General features: G+C 36.7%; 1 protein-coding gene across 2 annotated transcripts in view; it reads left to right on the top strand.

The window, feature by feature from the left end:
- Positions 1-19,751, top strand: part of atrn (attractin) — a 53,097-nt gene that overhangs the window by 4,148 nt on the left and 29,198 nt on the right. For both annotated transcript variants that reach the window (XM_084093781.1, XM_084093780.1), the window contains exons 2-5: positions 3,841-3,924; positions 4,691-4,804; positions 5,641-5,769; positions 15,401-15,603. In XM_084093781.1, coding sequence (XP_083949907.1) covers positions 3,841-3,924; positions 4,691-4,804; positions 5,641-5,769; positions 15,401-15,603 — 530 coding nt within the window. The remainder of the gene's footprint in view (positions 1-3,840; positions 3,925-4,690; positions 4,805-5,640; positions 5,770-15,400; positions 15,604-19,751) is intronic.

Below are 19,751 nucleotides of genomic sequence, written 5' to 3'. Positions count from 1 at the left end.
TAAACTCCTGCATGCAGCTTCACAGTCGCACTAAGTGCTCCGTCTCTTACGATTAGCAAGTCCAATTCTCAGTAGACCCAGGTTTGAAATCACTTATGGCAGACAGGCATATCTGACATTCTCTCGGCTGTCTTCTATCATCATAAAGGCTGAGTGGTGAGCACAACAGCTCAATTATTCAGCAATTTTTTGCCTGGTATCTAACGCCTGTGCTTCATTTGAAGAAATGCACGATTTTAATTGTTGATGATTCTAATGGGACGCTGTTGAATGATGATCTAATTGGCTGGGTGGAAGATTGCTGTGCGCCGTTGAGAATCACGTCTCAGTGATGTGTGTTTGTCACAGCTGCTGGAGTGTGTATGTGCAGATCCCACAGGATTGTGGGTGTGTTAATGAACTTTTTTTTTTTTATGTTAACAAAGCTCTTTGAGACTGTAGTCAGGGGCTTCAGATACCTCATCGCCACACAAACACACACACACCTGGCTGCATATCAGTTGGTTGTTCATAATGGGGTGTCGTTGTACCTGTTTAGACTATATTCGTGATATTGATGTGTTTAATAGTTCTACACATTTAATACCATAGATAATAATCTGAATGACACTCCAATATTTGGTGATGTTGCTGCTCCTTAAAGGTACAGTCACATTAGCAAGTTTTAGTGAAATTTTACAGCTAATGTATGTACAGTGTAGGAAGCACAGTAGAATGAGCGTGACTAACTGGAGGGAAAATGTGTGGGAAAATCTTAAGCTCTCGAGCAGAATTCCAGATCATGCAAATTCTAATTGAAATGACTAGATTTCGGCCGTGAAAATTTGCTTAAAAAAGGTAAATGTGACTGCATCTTAACGCTGGTTGAGATTTTTTGTTTTACTCTTTTGTAGTTATGTGGAGAATTTATTTTTCTAGATTTCTATAGATATCACCATAATATTGTTATTGTGAAATTTTGTAGCCACAATAATTGTGTAGTAAAAATCTGATATTGTTACAGGCTAGAGCCCTAGTTCATAACATGGTTTAGGATAGTTGTTTCCAAAAAAAAAAAAAAGAAAAAAAAAAAAAAGGGAAGTTGTCATTTACTCAACCTTATGTCTTTCCAAACTCGTAGGACTTTCTTTCCTTCTTTGCTAAACTGCTAAACTTCTCCATTTATGTTTCAAGAGAGTAAGTCATACAGGCTTGGAATTACACAAGTATGAGTGAAGGATGACATAATGAGCATTTTTGGGGTGATCTAATCTTAGTATAACACTAAAACAACTTTACTGAAACTAAGATGCACGCACTGTGCTTGTTTTCTAGCCTAGAAATCTCGACGCACCCTAGCGGCAGCAAATGTAATTTGCAGCCAGGGTCGTCTAGCCAACTCTATTGGCTTTCGAGTTGTGGTCGACCGATATATCGGCCGATGTTTGGCACTCTTAAAATATCGGCATCGGCCGATAAGTTTTTATGATTGGCCGATGTCTTGGAAGCGGGACTTTTATTTTGACGGCGCTCTGGACTTTTATTTTGACGGGCGGCGCTGAGAGAACGGCAGCGCCTGCTCACACAAGGCTCACTCACATTCTCCGTCTTTCATTCAATCTCTGTCAGTCATATCTAATACTTTGTTAGACAGAACTGGTAAACAAAGAAAGTAAATGTTGCTTTTATATTATTTGTTACAGAAAAGGCAAACAATCAGGCTAAAATACTTTCTCATTTACTATCAACATTCAGCAAATGCGTATCTACATCATTTAAACAAACCTCTGAATATCTAATAAACATTTAATTTTACAAACCTTGCAGATTTAATGGAGTCCAGCTGTGATATCTTGTGAAGTGTGCATTTGTAGCCTGATAAACGTGTTACTGCGAGTGACGGTCGGTCCGTGCGAAGTGAGTGAATGCGAACAGAAGATCAGCTTCACAGGAGACGCGATCGAAAAACTGTAAATCCTTCATTTTAAAATATGCTGTGCTATATCCAGTTGCCCACTGCGTCATATTCATATCGTTTTCACTGTGTGCTGTATGTAAAATTAGCGTTACCTTGTCTTTATTTGAAAAAATATGATTACCAGTGCGCACAATATTACCAGATTACTGAGTGCAATGTTACAGTGTTTACTTCCTTTTTATTCACATATTCATATATTTTTAAACAATTACTTTATTTGTGAAAAATACTGTAATAGGATTGCAGATTCAAGAAGTTGCCATCTAAAGTATAAGCATGTTTATTTTAAAGATTTGTTTTCTAATTTATTTAAAATGTATCAAATATTGATTAAAATAAATCTAAAGTATATAATAAAAATATCGGCCATCGGCCATCCTGCTCTCTAAGATATCGGCATCAGCCATCAAAAAAACAATATCGGTCGACCACTACTTTCAAGCTGGAAGAACCAAACTCTAGTCAGGCCAATCACATCGTGTATAGAGTCGGTGGGCGGGCTTAACATAATGACGGCAGAGTTTCGACGGTTTCACGTGAATTCCCTGCTGCTTGAAAACAGAATGGCTGCTGCTGCTGGCGAACAGCGGTCTTTCGAATCGGCTTTGGACGCGACTCTGGAAGACTTGGAGTTAAGTTTCTCTTTGAGAATAGAACAAGGAATGGCACTGAAGTCATTCTTAAAAAAGGAAGATGTGTTCGGAGTTTTGCTGACCGGATATGGCAAAAGTTTAATCTCTCTGACTACGTCACCTTCTTCGTTGCTCTGGTTGGTTGTAGCGCTATCCTATTGTGTGCAGAGGGAATTTGAAAGACAACCGTTTATCCCGCCCCTCGGATTGAGCCCTGCCAATGGTGTGTTCCCAGACCCAACATCTTGATGTGGGTCTGGCTTGTCAGGCTACTTGTTTTCACCATCGACCTTTGAACTTTAACATGAGATAAGCCTGTTGTATTGTTCATTTAATGCCCAGTTAAAATCTTAGTGAAGGCTGTTAAACTTGTATTGCAGAATTGGTGAACTGTAGCTGGTTTACATTGTTTCATATTACTAGAGCTGTTAATATTTTCTGCTTGACGCATTAAAGGAAACATTAACAAAATGAACGCAGAATATATTTTTTTTCCATTCCTGAAGTAGCTATGTTAATATCTCCCCCCATTTTCATGGCTAGCGTTACTGTATATGATCATGCAGTTTGGGTTCTTCGAAGCAAGACAGAGCTGCCGACCAAGGATGTGTGACTCTGTGTGACACTGCGGATGAATGTGGTTATCATACTGCTCATAACACATTCACTTAGACCCTTTTCAGCGCTGCGCTCGTTGTCTTTTGACTTCCGGTCTGTATTTTCACAGCGATCTTATGTATTTATGAACGTTTTAAAATCTTCCCGGTCTACTGACATTTGTTAAGACATCTGCTTTAAACATTACAATCCTCTTGATAACTTTCGTTAACTTTACATTAAGTAAATCCACTTCAAAAGCTAATTACTCCTGGATAGCAATGCCATAGAAATATACAGAGCGTAAAAAATAAATAAATCCATTAAATAGAGACTAGTTGCAGTATTTTTAGTATTGGTTATACCTTCATTCATAGTTTAGTAAAAATATAAAAAAAAATATTAAGCAAATATTTAAAATATACCATCTTTGGGTTGATTCTACTTTAATTTGGTGATTCAGTGTGAAAATATAAAATATTACAGATTTTAATGTTTGGTGTGATTGTGATTAATTACAGAAAAATGTGAGATTAATTAGTTATTGTTTTGAATTGATTGACAGCACAAATATTAACCTGTCACTTAAGGTGTGTGTGCTTTAGTAGCTGTGTTTTGATTGGTGTAGTAATGTTGTGTGTGTGTCATACGCAGGCTAACAGGACCCTCTGGCTACCTCTCTGACGGAGCAGGAAACTACAAATACAAGACCAAGTGCACGTGGCTTATTGAGGGACAGTGAGTATTGGTCTAAAAAACAAACTCTTTCTCAGATGAGAGGTCTGAACCTTAAGACTGAATTTGACAGGCCAAATGAGACATATTAACCTGACCTGACCGGGATTGTTACATTTTAAAGCCTTTAACATTGATTACTTTCTTTTTTTTCCCCCAAGACACCAATAGATTTGTTTATTTATATGGAATATTGGCTTCTAAAGCCAGATTTAAACGGTCTATCATTATTATTATTTTTGTTATATTGTCGGGCTACGTTTTTTAAAAACGCACCGTGATAAGATTGTGGATTGTGATCCTGTCTGAAAAAAAATTATTTTCTGCCACAAAAATGTGAAATGATCATCATTTAGTAAATGTTAATATGCAATGAATTAATTGTCATAATCATGTAATTGATTTAATTCAGGTTTTAAATGAATGTCAATCCTTTATCAAATAATTATACCCATAATGCTCATTTTTACTTAAGGTGTTTTCACGCCTGGCTTGTTAGAAGCATTGTTTTGAAACAAACGCTTCTGTTTGTTAAGTGCATTGCAAGAATGATGTCCCGATTCCCGCTATATAACAATATAGAAGAAAATGCAACATTGTAACAATTTAAATCCCTATTTTGGAGCAAAACAAACGATCTACATGTCTGAAAATGCCCTTAAACAGCTTGTTGGGTCATGTCAGGTTAAGGTCATGTAGCTGACCTCTATATCAGATACCTAGTATTTGTGTGTGTTATGGTGGTTGATGGTCATCTTTTTCTCGGCAGGCCAAACTCTATCCTGAGGCTTCGCTTTGAGCATTTTGCCACTGAGTGTAGCTGGGATCATCTGTACGTGTACGATGGAGACTCCATCTACTCTCCTTTAATCGCTGCCTTCAGGTATTCTCTTCATTTCTCTTCATTTCTGTGTGTGTGCATGAGGTTTAAACAGGAGGACTGAGATTTCCAGGTAATGACCTGTTAATCCAGGATCAGATTAGAATACAGGAGTGTTCTTGAGGGCTAGTGCACTCGCACCACATCAGGCACTGGTTTTAAACATTAAGAATGACCTCTAGAAACATACCTGAGGGTTGGTGGAAATTCCGTGACATGTGTCATCCATGATTGGTTCTTCAACCGAAAGTGACTGGTAATAGGATAAAGTTCATGGCGTTTGACTGGTAATGTGATCTTAACATTAAGAGAACCACCCTGTGAAATACACTACCTTTAATTTTTTTTAATTTTTTTTAAAGAAATTGATACTTTTATTCAGCAAGGATGCATTTAATTGATCAAAAGTGACAGTAAAGGCATTTATAATGATGTAAAAGATTTTTATTTCAAATAAATGCTGTTCTTTTAAACTTTTAAGAAGCCTGAAAAAATGCATCACGTTTTCCACAAAAACATTAAGCAGCACAACTGTTTTCAACATTGATAATAAAAAAAATGTTTCCTGAGCCACAAATCAGCATATAAGAATGATTTCTAAAGGATCATGTGACACTGAAGACTTGAGTAATGATGTAAGTTTGAACAATATTTGGCAGAACATCTACAAAAATCTTTAAAAATTAATGCAAAAACCAACCATCCCATTAAAAAAAGAAAGTACACAGACCTTCTAATATAGTACAATTAAACGAGGAAGCGATGAAACTATTGAATCTGTTGCGCTCCCTTTCAGCAGAGGTATTAAAGGTTCTGTGTTGTTCTCTTTCATGTTCCAGCGGTTTGATTGTTCCTGAGAGCTACAGCAACGAGACCGTCCCAGAGGTGGTGGCACAGTCTGGCTTCACCCTGCTGCACTTCTTCAGTGATGCTGCGTATAATCTCACTGGCTTCAACATCTCCTACAGGTAAGCTTTCATTTACTGCTCGCGGCAGTACTATAGTTCTGTTACAAAACCTAGTGAGCTGCTTGCTTAGACAGCATCTAGTAGCATCGAGGAACAAGTAAATACCGTATTTTCCGCACTATAAGTCACACTTTTTTTCATAGTTTGGCTGGTCCTGCGACTTATAGTCAGGTGCGACTTAAATATCAAAATGAATTCATACTGACTGACATGAACCAAGAGAAAACATTACCGTCTACAGCCGCGAGAGTACTCTATGCTGCTCCTGTAGCCTACCCCTGAAAAAATTAACTGAAAACAACTGTAAAACTGTTAACTGATACATAGGGGTGTGACGGTTAGTATATAACCGTGAGACCGACAGTTATAGTTGAACACCGTCATTAGAACTCTATAACCGTGTTAAAATATTTTTTACAAACATTTTTTATCATAGAGAATGTTTAAATACTAATTAAAAACAATTGTTAACAGTCTGTGTTATTAATGGTCTACGTCGTTTCCAACTGTATTTGATTCTTTGCCAAGTACCCCTTGACCGACCGCCAATCATTTGAGGTAGAAATAAAAGCTATGATATAGTGATGTGCCATCATTATGAGATTTATTAAACAAATTAAAAACATTTGCAATAATAAACATTAGCAATGAACATTTGCAATCGGGAGACATGGTTTTTACCACTTAATGAAGTTTTGTTTTGTAAATCGCCAGACATGATTTTTACCACTCCATTAAGTTTTGCTTTGTATAAAGCCTTTCTTTAAAGCGAATTTCGTTTTGAACAAATTGTATCTTAATTTTAATAAATGTTTCATCAACCAATTGCATGTATTTAATAAATAAAAAGCAAATAATAAATAATAATAAATAGGAGACAATATAATAACCGTGACATCGAGGCTCCGATGCGCCGCGTTCACTTGCATTGCATTGTGAAGTTGAACTAGAGCGCATCTCATCGTAAATGAATGAAACTCAGCGTAGGCCTATGCCTCATACATTAGCATTAAATATCTTTGCTGCTGCATCCTTTCTAGAACAGACAAGGGCTTTCTTGCGGCTCGCATCAGCAGAGCATTGCATCGTCCATAGACCGCAAAACAATCAGCGGGTGCGGCTTTGAAATCTGGTCAAAAAACGTTGGTGCGGATGATGAGTTTTGTGATGCGGTTGCGGATGAACTAATACCCCATCCGCGTATCTCTATTGATAACAACACTGAACACTACACAAATATTAATTTTATTCATACAGGACTATACTGTCCTGTATAACAGACAGGCAACCCCCCCCCGACGACGGTTATGTTACGAACCGTCACATTTGACTCACGTCATAACCGTCATCACCAATTCTGAAACCGGCACACCCCTACTGATACATTAACCTAAAGACAACTGAGAAAGCCTGAACACACACAAAATGCCCCCAAAAAGAAATCTCTATGTTTTCGGTGCTGATGCGGTGGTGATGCGTTCATGTAACATGTAAGGGTGGCGCTGCCAATAAAGCACCTAAAAGCTGTCACAAAGAATCGGCAAAAGTAATGATTATGAATATATCAAATATAGCAAGGAGACATTTCAATTGTTTATTAATAAACAAGTGTTTTCTGTGTCAGTGTCGGCTGCAAAGATGAAGTTGACGATGCTGACTCGCGATCTTCACATGTAGTGAACGCGCCAGAGAGAAATGCACATTTCTTACGGATTACATAATCAGAGAGCAGTCTGTTTCCTTTCGTTTTGAATTGTTCTGTTTAAAAGTAGACATTTCAAGCTTTCTAAATATGTCTCAGGTCTGTGAGGCAAGTAGGCTACCTTATACGCTGAGTTTTGGTTCATTTATGAGAATAGCTCCAGTTCACGCGCCGGCGCCTTCGTGTCCTGATTATCTATTTTCTACTATATTTACTTTTTACTTACTATATTTATTAAATCCAGGCAATTGGTTGATGAAACGTTCATTAAAATTAAGATACAATTAATACAAAACGAAATTAAATTTAAAGACAGGCTTTGTGCTTTCTGTTTGAGGTCTCTGTGAACGTTTTAAAGCAGTCCTTTAGTGCCGCTTTCAGAGCGTTCACGTCCGTAACGGAGAACTGTTCCGTCCGTAACATTGTTTTTTTTGTGAAATAAATTTCTAAATAAATGCGGCTTATAGTCCATTGTGACTTATATATGTTTTTTTTCCTCTTCATGACGCATTTTTTGACTGATGCGACTTATACTCCAGAGCGACTTATAGTCCGGAAAATACGGTAAATGCTGTGTTGAACTTTTATTCATCAAAGAATACTGGAAAAATGTATTGTGGTTCCCACAAAAACATTAACATGATTTCTGAAGGATCATGTGACACTAAAGACTGGAGTAATGATACTGAAAATTCAGCTTGCGTTACATTTTTAAAATGTATTAAAATAAAAAAATATTACAATAATAAAAATCAGTTAAATATGATGATATTTTATTTTTTATTCAAATAATTGAATTTATTTTATTTTATATTATTATAAATTCAGCCTGTGTGAGTGTAAGAAACTTAAAAAAATTGTACTCCAACGTTTGAACGGTAGTGTACTTAAATACATTATTGTAGTTTGCTGCCTATGTAGCGCTCCAAATCAGTCAAGTTTCCATTGTTTATATGATCCAGACATCTGCATGTTTACGCAATAAACGGAAGGAAGCTTGTAAACATGCTTGTTACTCTTTGAAACTTAGGACTTTGAAACTTTAACCTTTACAGCTAGTTACAAAGCTATCCATAACCTATGAACACTGGGTTATTTAAAGTGCCTCTATTATGCTTTTTGGAGTTATTGTCTCCTAAATTAAAAATATTGATTCTGAACTGCCTGAATTACTGAGTCTTCAGTAATTACAGTCTTACTTCCTGCTCAAACCTACATAACAAATTTGTGTAATGCCAGCCTGTGGTCTCCATTGGCTGCCCGCAAACAACATCTACTTTGACCCGCCCTTTAACACTGGAGTTGTAGCTGAGGCCTGGAAGAGTTTGGTTTGTGTTGTCGACATGTCGAGAAGATGCTGTTTTCTGAGCTGCGAAAGTAAATCCACTTTGCATATACCACCGAAGGATGACGACTCGGGCTCGAATTGATAGCCGAAATTCAGATATGGTAGTAGCCGTTTTGTTTACGACACGCTGCAAGTGGTAGACCAATCACAACAGACTGGGCCATCTGACCAATCAGAGCAGAGTAGGCTCCCAGGAAGTTGGGGTTTAAATAGATGGAATCGTTTATCAAACCATTTCAGACACTGTGAGAAAAGTGGTGATGCTGCAATGTATATTATCAGAATAAACCTATTGTAGAAGACCTCCAAAACAAAATTAGGAACATTTAAAATGGCATATAGAGGCACTTTAAACAAACAAACAACGTTATTTTTATTAAGGCAAGGATCTTGAAATCCCAGATACATGGCTACTTGTGAATGTACATCAACGGCAATGGATACTTTGTGGCTGTATAGTGGTGTAGATACGCCATCTACCAGCACGGGCAGGGCATGGTTTTGTTGTCCATGGCTGTTGAGAAGCTCTGAGGATTCTGGGTAATGTGGATGTGTCCTAAAGTGATAGTTCACCCAAAAAGGAACATTCTGTAATCATTTACTCTCTTGCATGTCGTTCCAAACATGTATGACTTCCTTTTTTTCTGTGGAACACAAAAGAAGTTTGCAATGCTTCAGATCAAATGTCAGATATGCCTCATGCAAATCAAGTCAAGTTTGGTTTATTGTCATTTCAGCCACTTTGAATATACAGTGAAAATGCAACTTCATCTGTTCCACATAGCAAATCACAGGCAGGTCAAGGTCACAGACAAAGTGTTCTGCTCTATACACTATGCCAGAGCTATTCAATTAAAGTTCAGTTAAAGTGCCACTCGAGAAATTGGCGGTTTTGGTTGTTTGTCCGAGGTCATTATCACAGCTGCGCGGCACACCGGCTATCTTGATTATGAACGACGGTACGCGCTGTGCGAGAGAGGGGGGTGATCAGCGCGTACACAAGCATGATTGACACTGCTAAGACACTCCTCCTGGCTCTGATTGGTTGTTTCTGACCGGGAGCGGTGTATTTCTGCAAATGGCAATAGGACCACTGGGAGGAGCCAGAGGAGCTTGATTTTTTTCACAGATTATCTGTCTCATATTCTACTGTCAGGACATAATGACAGTTTTAACAAATATGTAAAAAATAAATTTTTACAGAAGTTACCAACTGCAGCTTTAAATAAATATAATTTAGTGTCTATTTCAATGTGCCGCAGCTGTTTCCATGTAGTATAATGCTCTTTTTCACATAATTAAATGTTCTCTAATCCAACCTGTTACATTTTCTAATTAGGCTGGTGAAATTAACATGTGGACCTGCACCACCACTGATAGATGAAGCGGAGATACACAATATTGGAAGAATAGTAAAATCCAACTGGAAAAAGGATTACTGCTGCTTTTGTATTTGTAGGAAATAAAAATAAATTGTGAATAATTAGTGTGTAGGCTTTTTAACAGCTTTGGTGGTTAAGGCATACATCTCTACCCTTCCATCTGGCATCCTCCCATTCCATACAGTAATCTGGTTTTTCGGAAGGTGCGATGATGTGTGTCATCAATGCATCCAACCACACTGGAAATAATAAAGGAAATTCAGAAAGAGTGTGAGAGCGAGGCACACTTTCCTTCCCGCTCTGATATAGTGGCCTTACTAATGTGCTCTGCATCTCCGATGATATATATAAAAATGCACAATGAATGAATGTACTGCACTACAAAAAATGCTTTTCTTACTTAGTCTTTTTGGCTTGTTGTTTCCATTCAAAATATCAGAAAATGTTTAAATCAAGATGCATTTACTACATAAGAAAAACTCTGGGTTTACCAAAGAAAACCTGCTCCCAACCAGGTTAGGTTCACAGAGTAAGTTACCATGGTAACTGACTCTGAGTATAAGTTACCTCTCTTTCAGAAACGGGCTTGACTTTCTCTGCTTTCTCGGGTTTGACATACCTCCCATTCTGAAACGGAAAACCCAGAGTTTCCCTCGTTTCAGGGTTAACATACTCAGAGTTTTCACTTAACCTCCTTTCTGAAACGGGCCCCAGGTGCATAGAAGGCCTTGGGACTGAGAAAACATACTGGGGGTGCAGGGTTTACCTCTTAAGAAAAGTATTTATATATATTTTGCTCAAAGTAATAAACTACTAAAAACAAACAACTTGCATAATCTAATAAGCAAAATTCTCATCATGAGCACAAAATAAAGTTAACTAATAATTTCAGACTTTTGTTGTCTTCTCTTGCCATCTCTAAATAATTTTTCAAATTATAAAATTGTTTATTATGAAATGCTCTTAATATGCTGATTAATCATGCTAAATTTGGAAAAAACAAAACGTCTAAAGGTACAACACGTTAATTAAGTAGTCACAAACCTGGTTTAGCTGTCGGAGTCATCTGTATTATAGATACAAATTATTGTATTTGCTGCATTCTCGTTTTCTGAAGCGTTTTAGCAAAAGTATCTATTTACTGTTGTTAAAATAACCGTGTCATCTGCATCTCTTAATGCGCTTTACGTCTTTATCGGGAGAAAGCAACGCGCATGGAGCGCAAAGGGCTCGAATGAAGCACGTTTGCCTCTAGATAAAACTATTAGAGGATGTTGCACCGAAAGATCATTACCGTAAACGACCCTGAGTGCTTGTGGTGTGAACTGCTCTGTTGTTTTGACGTGCTGCTCACTTTAAACTGTAGAAACTGTAAAATGGCGCAATTATGTTTAAAAACCATTGCACTATATGGTATATACCGTAAGATTAGTCTCTTATGCGAACCAATGCTGCAATATTTGATAAAAACCAAGGTAAAACGGTAATATCGTGAAATATTATTACAATTAATGTTTTCTATTTTAATATATTTTACAATGTCATTTATTCCTGTGATGGTAAAGTGTGATGGTCAGTGATGCAGTCTTGCTTGCCCCATAATCGATCTTGACATCTCAAGTTTAAATACGTGAAAATGCAAATGAGATTCTACTGAATTTCTGCTGCTTTTGAGTTCCGTGGGGGGGGGGAAAGCCATGCGGATTTGGAAGAACATAAGAGTCCATGATAACCAATTTTTGGCTGAACTGTCCCTTTAAGGGTCTGTACACTAGAGAACAAGAGCTAGAACAAGAAAATGCAGGTCAGAGTAATTTAAGAAGATTGGGAAAGAGGAAGCGCAGATGTCTTTGACCTCTGTGTCAGGAACTGCTCATGTGAAGTCCTGACGGCGACTGCGGCAGTTTCTATAGCGACTGCTTTCACGGGGACCCAAAGAAAACACTGGCGTGCAGTATCAATAGAACATCAAACACCAGGCTTGACACACACTGCAGACACTCACAAAAAAACGTGTAAAGCTGAAAGACAGATGCCTGTGATTCTCTGCTGTCCCTTTTTTCCCCATGTTCAGCTTTAGAGGAGAGTGAGCTGCCTACTAATGCGCCTGTTTTTACACACTTCACTTCAGGTTCAATTCGAATATCTTCTCCTTTGACACAGCCGTTTATAAGATATTTGTAAGCTTCGAAAGCAATCATTAACTTAAGATGACGTTAAAATATTTACCAAAAGTATTATGCAAGTTTTTATTTGCCTTGCTGTTGTAAATGCTTTATGGACCCTGTGACACAACTCTTTGCAGCTTTTCTAAAGACGTTTTTACTGTAGACTAAACGTCCACTGTATAGCCAGACACTGCTTTATGGGAAATAGCCGGACAATATTGGCAAGATCTAATGTCTACTGAGTACAATGCCTAACTGTGCACTGGAAAAGGTAAATGCCAAAGCCAACAGTAATAATAGGCTTACATAAGGTGTGGTGCAAGGAAAATCATTAAACTGAAGTCATCGTGATGAATGAGTTAAAAAATAGTGTTATATGGCATATGTATTCATATATTAGAAATGTTAAGCTTCAAATAAGGATGCACGGGATTTGCATGTTTGTATAGTTTTATATAATCAAATAAACTCAAATCAATTATCAATCATAACTAAAAAAAATACGATTTTATTTTATCAACATAAAAAAAATACTATCACGGTCTAATGTGCAGAGACTATTAGTAGGTGTGTAGGTTGACTTACTAAACAGTTATTTTAATATTTAGTTACTGTTATCGTATTTACTTTGGTATTTATTAGTTTTAGCATTTATTTATTTGTTTTTTTTTATATTTCTATTTAGCCTTAATTTTTATTTCATTTTTTTGTTTTTAGTGCTGACATGGCTTTGAAAAAAATTTAATGTTTTTGTAATTTAGTACTTCAACTTAAATGAAAATTAAAAATGTTTTTATGAAATATTTACTTAAATAGTTTAAATCAGTTTAATTGTATTTCTGCTTTATTCCAATTAATGAAAACAATTTCAATAGTTTTAGGAAACAATAGGGCTGCAAGATAAATCAAAATATCGTAGGTAAAAATCACAATTATACATATTGCAAGGGCTTGCAAAATTGAAGTGATTTTTAATACTTCAAAAATGGTCAGTTTTAGGTTGAGACAAATAGCAGTTAGTGCTTAAAGAACATGAAACATGACTAGCTATGTTTTCACCCACCTATTTTTTGGATATTGCCTAAAAAAATGCTGGATGGATATGCTAAAATACTCTTAAAAATCGTATATGCTTAAAGGGATGGTTGGTTATGATTCCACTTTTCTTACTTTAGTTAGTGTGTAATGTTGCTGTTTGAGCATAAACAACATCTGCAAAGTTACAACGCTCAAAGTTCAAATCAAAAGAAGATATTTGCTTTTAAACTAACGGCTGGTATCACCAACATCACCAACCCTAAAATTTACATAAACCCCGCCCCCGGGAACAGTCCATGTTGAGAAGAGGAAGAGTTGTTGTAGACAAGCACATTTATGAGTCTGCTCAAGCTGTCGCATCTGTCTTTTCACATGCAATACTGTAAAACAAATGCAATAGCATGTCACTATGAAGGCATCTTACAACAGTTCCCACACGAGCGATTTATAAATTATCATGACAGAATATGCTAATCAATGACTTGAAGATAGTTAACTCCACATTAAAAACATAAATTCATCAACTAACCATTCAGAAACGTCCTGTTCTCACTTGAGTCTCTCCATCATTGTCCGACTTCGGTTTGAACATAAGGCAGATCAGTTTCTGACATTTTAGTTAGGGCTGTGAAAAGATTACGGTAATCGCGATTAATCGCATCCAAAATAAAAGTTTGTGTTTAAATAAATATGTGTGTGTACTGTGTATAATTATTTTGTATATATAAATACACACACATGCATGTATATATTTAAGAAATATTTGCATACATATACTGTATATATTTATATATAATTTATATTATATATAAATATATATATTTTTTATATACAAATAACACATTTTTCTTAAATATATACATGCATGTGTGTGTATTTATATATACAAATTTAATTACACACAGTACACACACATATTTATTTTAACACAAACTTTTATTTTGGATGCGATTAATCGCGATTAATCTTTTCACAGCCCTAATTTTAGTGCTTGTCTGCATGAGGAGCTGCTAACACACATGAGCTGTTGAAGCTCCGCCCTCTGTGCCGGGAGCAGCTGCTCATTTGCATTTAAAGGGACACACACGAAACGACGTGTTTTCACTGACCCTCAAAAAGGGACAACTTTAACATGCTGTACAAAATTATCTGTGGGGTATTTTGAGCTAAAACTTCTCATACACTCTCTGGGGACAGCAGAGACTTATTTTAAATATTATAAAAAGGAGCATTAATACTACCCCTTTAATTGAGGTAGATAAAAAAAAAATATATATATATATATCCGAAAAGACATGCATAAACTACGATGGAAACGCATTTACCGAATAAATCTGTCGATGTGCAACGAAAAACTCACTTGACTTTTCCTCAACAGAGGATGTGATTGGATAACTGGACTAACCAGCGGACCAATTTCATTGCACAGCATCTCAAATGTTGGTTTGGTCATTCAGAAATGCCTGAGCCAAAGTATGTCATCAGAATGATTTGGAATAATGATCACACAGAAGTGTCTCAGAAGATTGCATTCCCATACGCAAGATAAAGAGAGCGTTTGTTTCGTCTGCGCACTGGTGATTTATGATAGGAAAAAAGAGCTACAGTGGCTTCCCCGATTGCAGCAACTTCCATTTTCCCAGGAAGTGACAATTTTGTTCTCTTTAAACACATGGGATGGAAAGTGCTTTATTCGCAAGTGTTTTATGCAATATTCCAATTTTGTGCACATGTTAAATTTGCAACTTTGATTGTGTGCAGCACTAGTTAACCATAGCAGCACTGTTCTCACTGCGGCTCTATCAAAACATTGCTCTGTTTGAGCAGTCTGACATGTCAACTATCTAGATCAATCACATGAGTTTGGGGTTGGGCTACCTGTAATAAGCTGTTAGCAAGAAGTTGGGTTGCTAGGTTGTCGAAACAATGCTAGACCAACACCGATATGACATTTCCCATTGCATTTATTTTTCTGTCTTTCTGCTCTACTCAGGTTGAATACATGCCCCAATAACTGCTCTGACCGTGGGGAGTGTCGTGTGGGGAATTCCAGCGAGTCTGTGCAGTGTGTATGTGAGGATGGCTGGAAAGGACAGGCCTGTGATGTGCCCTACTGCTCTTCTGACTGTGGCTTCCCTCTCCGGGGACAGTGTGAAAGCAGCGCCAAACGATGCCAATGCAAACCAGGGTGGCAAGGTAAGGCGTAGCCTGTGTAGAAACATAGAAATGACCATAAGCTACTCAAAACACAACTGGAAAAAACAACAACTAAAGAGCGAGTCATTTCGGGAATTTTTGAGAGTGAGTTCTGTGAAGTCGGTTAAAATCACTATTAAGGAATCTGTTCATCATCAGTTTTGTTTGTAAATGTTTTGTAATTCACTCACAGTTCTTGGAATGCATAGATCCTTTTTGGTTCCCTAATTGTTTCCTGCCTCTCTTCCCCTTCGCCTCTCACAGTTCTGACTACATATCTTTGTCTCAATCTCTCCGCCTCTAGTTTTGTTTGGGTTTGCTTGAAAGATGGTACTCTATGTACTGAGACTGTTTGTCCTTGGGCTGTGTTTTGGTAAAATGCTTATGTTCTAATACTTGGCTTAATCTGATGAGTTCCGATAAGCCAAATGTGCAAAAATACAGGCAGTTTAAGGTCTTCGAGATTAAAAAGTGTGTCCTAATAAAATGTCCATAAAAATGTCAATTTTAGCACACATTTATCAACAAGTAGTACAAAGAGTGCTAGACAACTAATCCTGCCAGCACCAAAACAGGACACAGACTGCATCCCTCTACGGACACATTGAAGCTTGAGTCGCCATTGGCTAGACTCTCCAGACTTTTTGCATGGAATGCAAGAAGAATCAAATTAAAAGAATAGACATAAATATAAAATATAAATTTCAAACTAGGACACGTAAACAGTCTGTAATGAGAACAAATAATCAAACTAACAAACAATGCAATAGTACAAATAAACACAATAGAACAAAGATAAAAATTACGTATACAGTGATTTCAGGTAGATCTAAAGGCCCCGATACTTCAAGCGAAATCGAAGAACAAACTGTGACATCATTAATCAGGTCAAAACGAAGTTCGTTTGGAGTTCGAAACAGCTTGCCAAAGCAAACTTTCCGTAAAAGTTTGCTCCAGCTGGTAAACACCTTTGTACTACCATTGGTCCATGGTGATTACGAAAAAGGTAGGTGTTTAATAGGATAAAGCTGCTTGATTTTAAGCAATTTATTGTATTAAGTGCAGAGCTCGTGCAAACATATCCACGTTGCTATGATCAAATGCTTTTCTTATGCTTTAAAAAAAATGCTTGCTGTTTTCTCAATTTCATTGTGCTTATTTTGTTTTTGAGAGAGGAATGCGCGCAGCACATATTTACATATTCATATTAACGTCGCTCTCATTAGTGTGGGCGTCATCACATGTTTGATAACGGTATATATATCACTGGTCACATATTTCCAACTTCGTTTTACCCCCAAGCGAAGAACGAAATATAACTTCGCCGTGAGTAAATCGGGGCCTTAGTAGTTAGATACACATTAGGTACAGAAATTGAATAAAGTAATCAAATGTAAAACAACACTGCATAGTCTTCACTGTATAAATTAAATATAGATTTTTATTAATTCTTATTAAAGTTACAGAAGTTATTCAGTCACGAGCATTGAGTAATTGATTTTTTTTTTTATTAACATTAAAAACACAGACTGCAGCAGGCATATTAGGCTGCTGTCACTTTAAGACACTGCACAGATCCAAAATACTGATAATGTTAAACATGCATTTTCTATCTCGCCTGTTTACATTCACTTAAGACATGACTGATTATGTTTACTAGGATACATAATTACATAATTTTGTGTGAAATTGTCTGTTCAAGCTCAAGATATGAAAGGGCTCAAATCAGGATTTCTGGGCTTTATGTCAGATACACGCGAGTTATCTTTCGGTCTTCTTGTGCTTGAATGTTTAAATAGGCAAGGCTAAAAAACACAAATGATAAACTTTAATGACTGTGCAGCACTGGTCCGATCAGGACAGTGACAGTTCTGTCGAGCCCTGCAATTTACTTGCTATTGGCTTATTAAAAACATTTTTTTTAGTTGCCTAGCGTGAAATTTGGTTGCATATGCGAGTGATTTTCTCACATTGTAGAGGGTTGGACTGACTTCCGTTACAAAAGTTGAGATATCATTTATGTCTGTAGCACAGGGGCAAATTATGCACCAAAGGTTAATACTTAGGGTTTTGCAAAAATGATTGGCAAGAACCACTGAATCTAGAAAGTTTGACATTTGTTGAAATTTTGGCTACGATAGTGAATGTATTCATACATGCTTTATTTATCATTTATTCTCATACATCTGTTTTATATTAGCATCTTTTCAAATTCATCTTTTCAGATTTTACTCTTGTCTCATACTCAGACTTTACAATTTAAACCATGAAAATCAAATATAAAAAATGACAAGTTAGAAATTCTGATGAAATAAACAAAGAGTGTTCTTTATTTATTGGTTAAAAATGATCTAATTTCTAATATTATTAGTATGCCTGTCCCACAGTGTGCATGGATGAAATGTCATAAATACGATGTGTGAGGAAAATAAAGAATACAATTTGTGTAATTCCCAAACAAACTTATATTTAAAATGTATTTAATTGTATTTATTTAGGATGTGAAAAATGCTAGCTGTGAAGTTAACCCTTTGGCTGTTGTATTCCAAAAATATTCGAAAAAGTATATTTTCTAGTGCCCATACTTGAAACACCCAGTCATCACCTCAGGCTTACTAATTGTTTCTATGGAAATGCTTATAACATCAAAATGTACCTATGATTGATGACCATTGAATTATTTTATCACTACTGTAGCAAAGCTCAAGGTTCAGGGAAGGAGGATGCCGACTGCCGCATATAAACATAATAAAACAGCAACGTAAATGTCCAACGCCTGTAAATGTCCCAGGCCTGGCACTCGCTTGCTCTTCTGAGGTTCCTTCTTGGGACTCGACTGGTGTGCCGTGCAAGTGTCTCTCATTCACATTCGCTCCGCCCACCCAGCTTCACGACACAACTACATTAGTTCACCTCTGTTTGCTCTCCCGAACTGTTTACCAAAGAAAAGTACATCATGTAGCATCAGCTACAGTAAAATGAAACATAAGAGTTCTTCCTAACTTACTATAGCTGTTGAGGCCGCTGCCATTCTGACTCTTTATATATTACATCACAAGTCTGAGGTTTCATAATTGTGAGTTTCCAACTTGTAATCACGAGGTTGACGAAGACATGAACTTTTTTTTATTGTAATTATGTTAAATATGACTTGGAGCCACTGAACCTTAGTCTTAAGGAGAACACTGCTGCCTACTGAGCCATGCGTGGGTATCTGAGCTCTTTCTGTCTATCTCTGTCTCTTCCTCTTTCTCTCCCGTCAGAGGCACAGATCTGTGGAAGTGTATAATTGCCCATCTGTGAACAACAGGTTGAGCCGCACTCAGGGCTGACTCATATTTCAAGTTCCTTCCTGGTTTCCTGTCGTTTTATACGTTTTCAAGCACAGCCCTCTTATGTATCTTCTGTTTTAGTGTTTTATATTTCTGTAAATTTAGTCAATTAGCCTTTTTTTTTTTAAGAACATAAAATTCCATAAAGTTCCATTCAAAGCAAAAACTGCATGTTTAATAAGAGTAAATGACTTGTTTGGCAAAGTATCAGCTTGGACTGAGAATTATAGTGAGTATTCATAATAATCATTAGTTCAAAAGTTTTCACACGGACTGCAGTTATTTGATAAAAAAAAATAGAGTAAAAACAGTAAGTTAGTCAACAGTAATAAAAGCTGATTAGTCATCATAGGAATAATATTTAATAACATTCCTATAAATCTATATATGAAAATCCAAATATGGTCTTTGTATGGTCTTTTAATCACAAATAACTGATCCGGAAGTTAGCAAGAATTGTACAAATACTGTTGTTCCACTCAATGTTAATGGATTTAAACGGTTCACGAGTAGTTGAAAAATGTCACCCAGTTAGTTTGAGTTTAATATGAGACCAAATATTCACTATAGGGTTCAAATCTGGACCAAAATATGAGCCTGATGGACTTGTTCTCAAGCCACTTCTTGGTTGTTTTTGCAGTTTGGGCAGGAGCATTGTCTTGTTGAAAAATAACATCTGATATTCCTCTTTTGAAAACAACTTTTCATTTGTGGGAAGCAAGACATTCTGCAATATTCTCCTGTACTCCAAACAGGGGTGTAACGATACATTGTTATTTCGAGATATCGCAATATTAAAATGTGACTATGTGTATC

The sequence above is a fragment of the Abramis brama genome (genome assembly GCF_963993115.1).
Source record: "Abramis brama genome assembly, chromosome: 19".
Taxonomy (NCBI): Eukaryota; Metazoa; Chordata; class Actinopteri; order Cypriniformes; family Leuciscidae; genus Abramis; species Abramis brama.
This window is presented reverse-complemented; position numbering and strand designations above follow the sequence as displayed.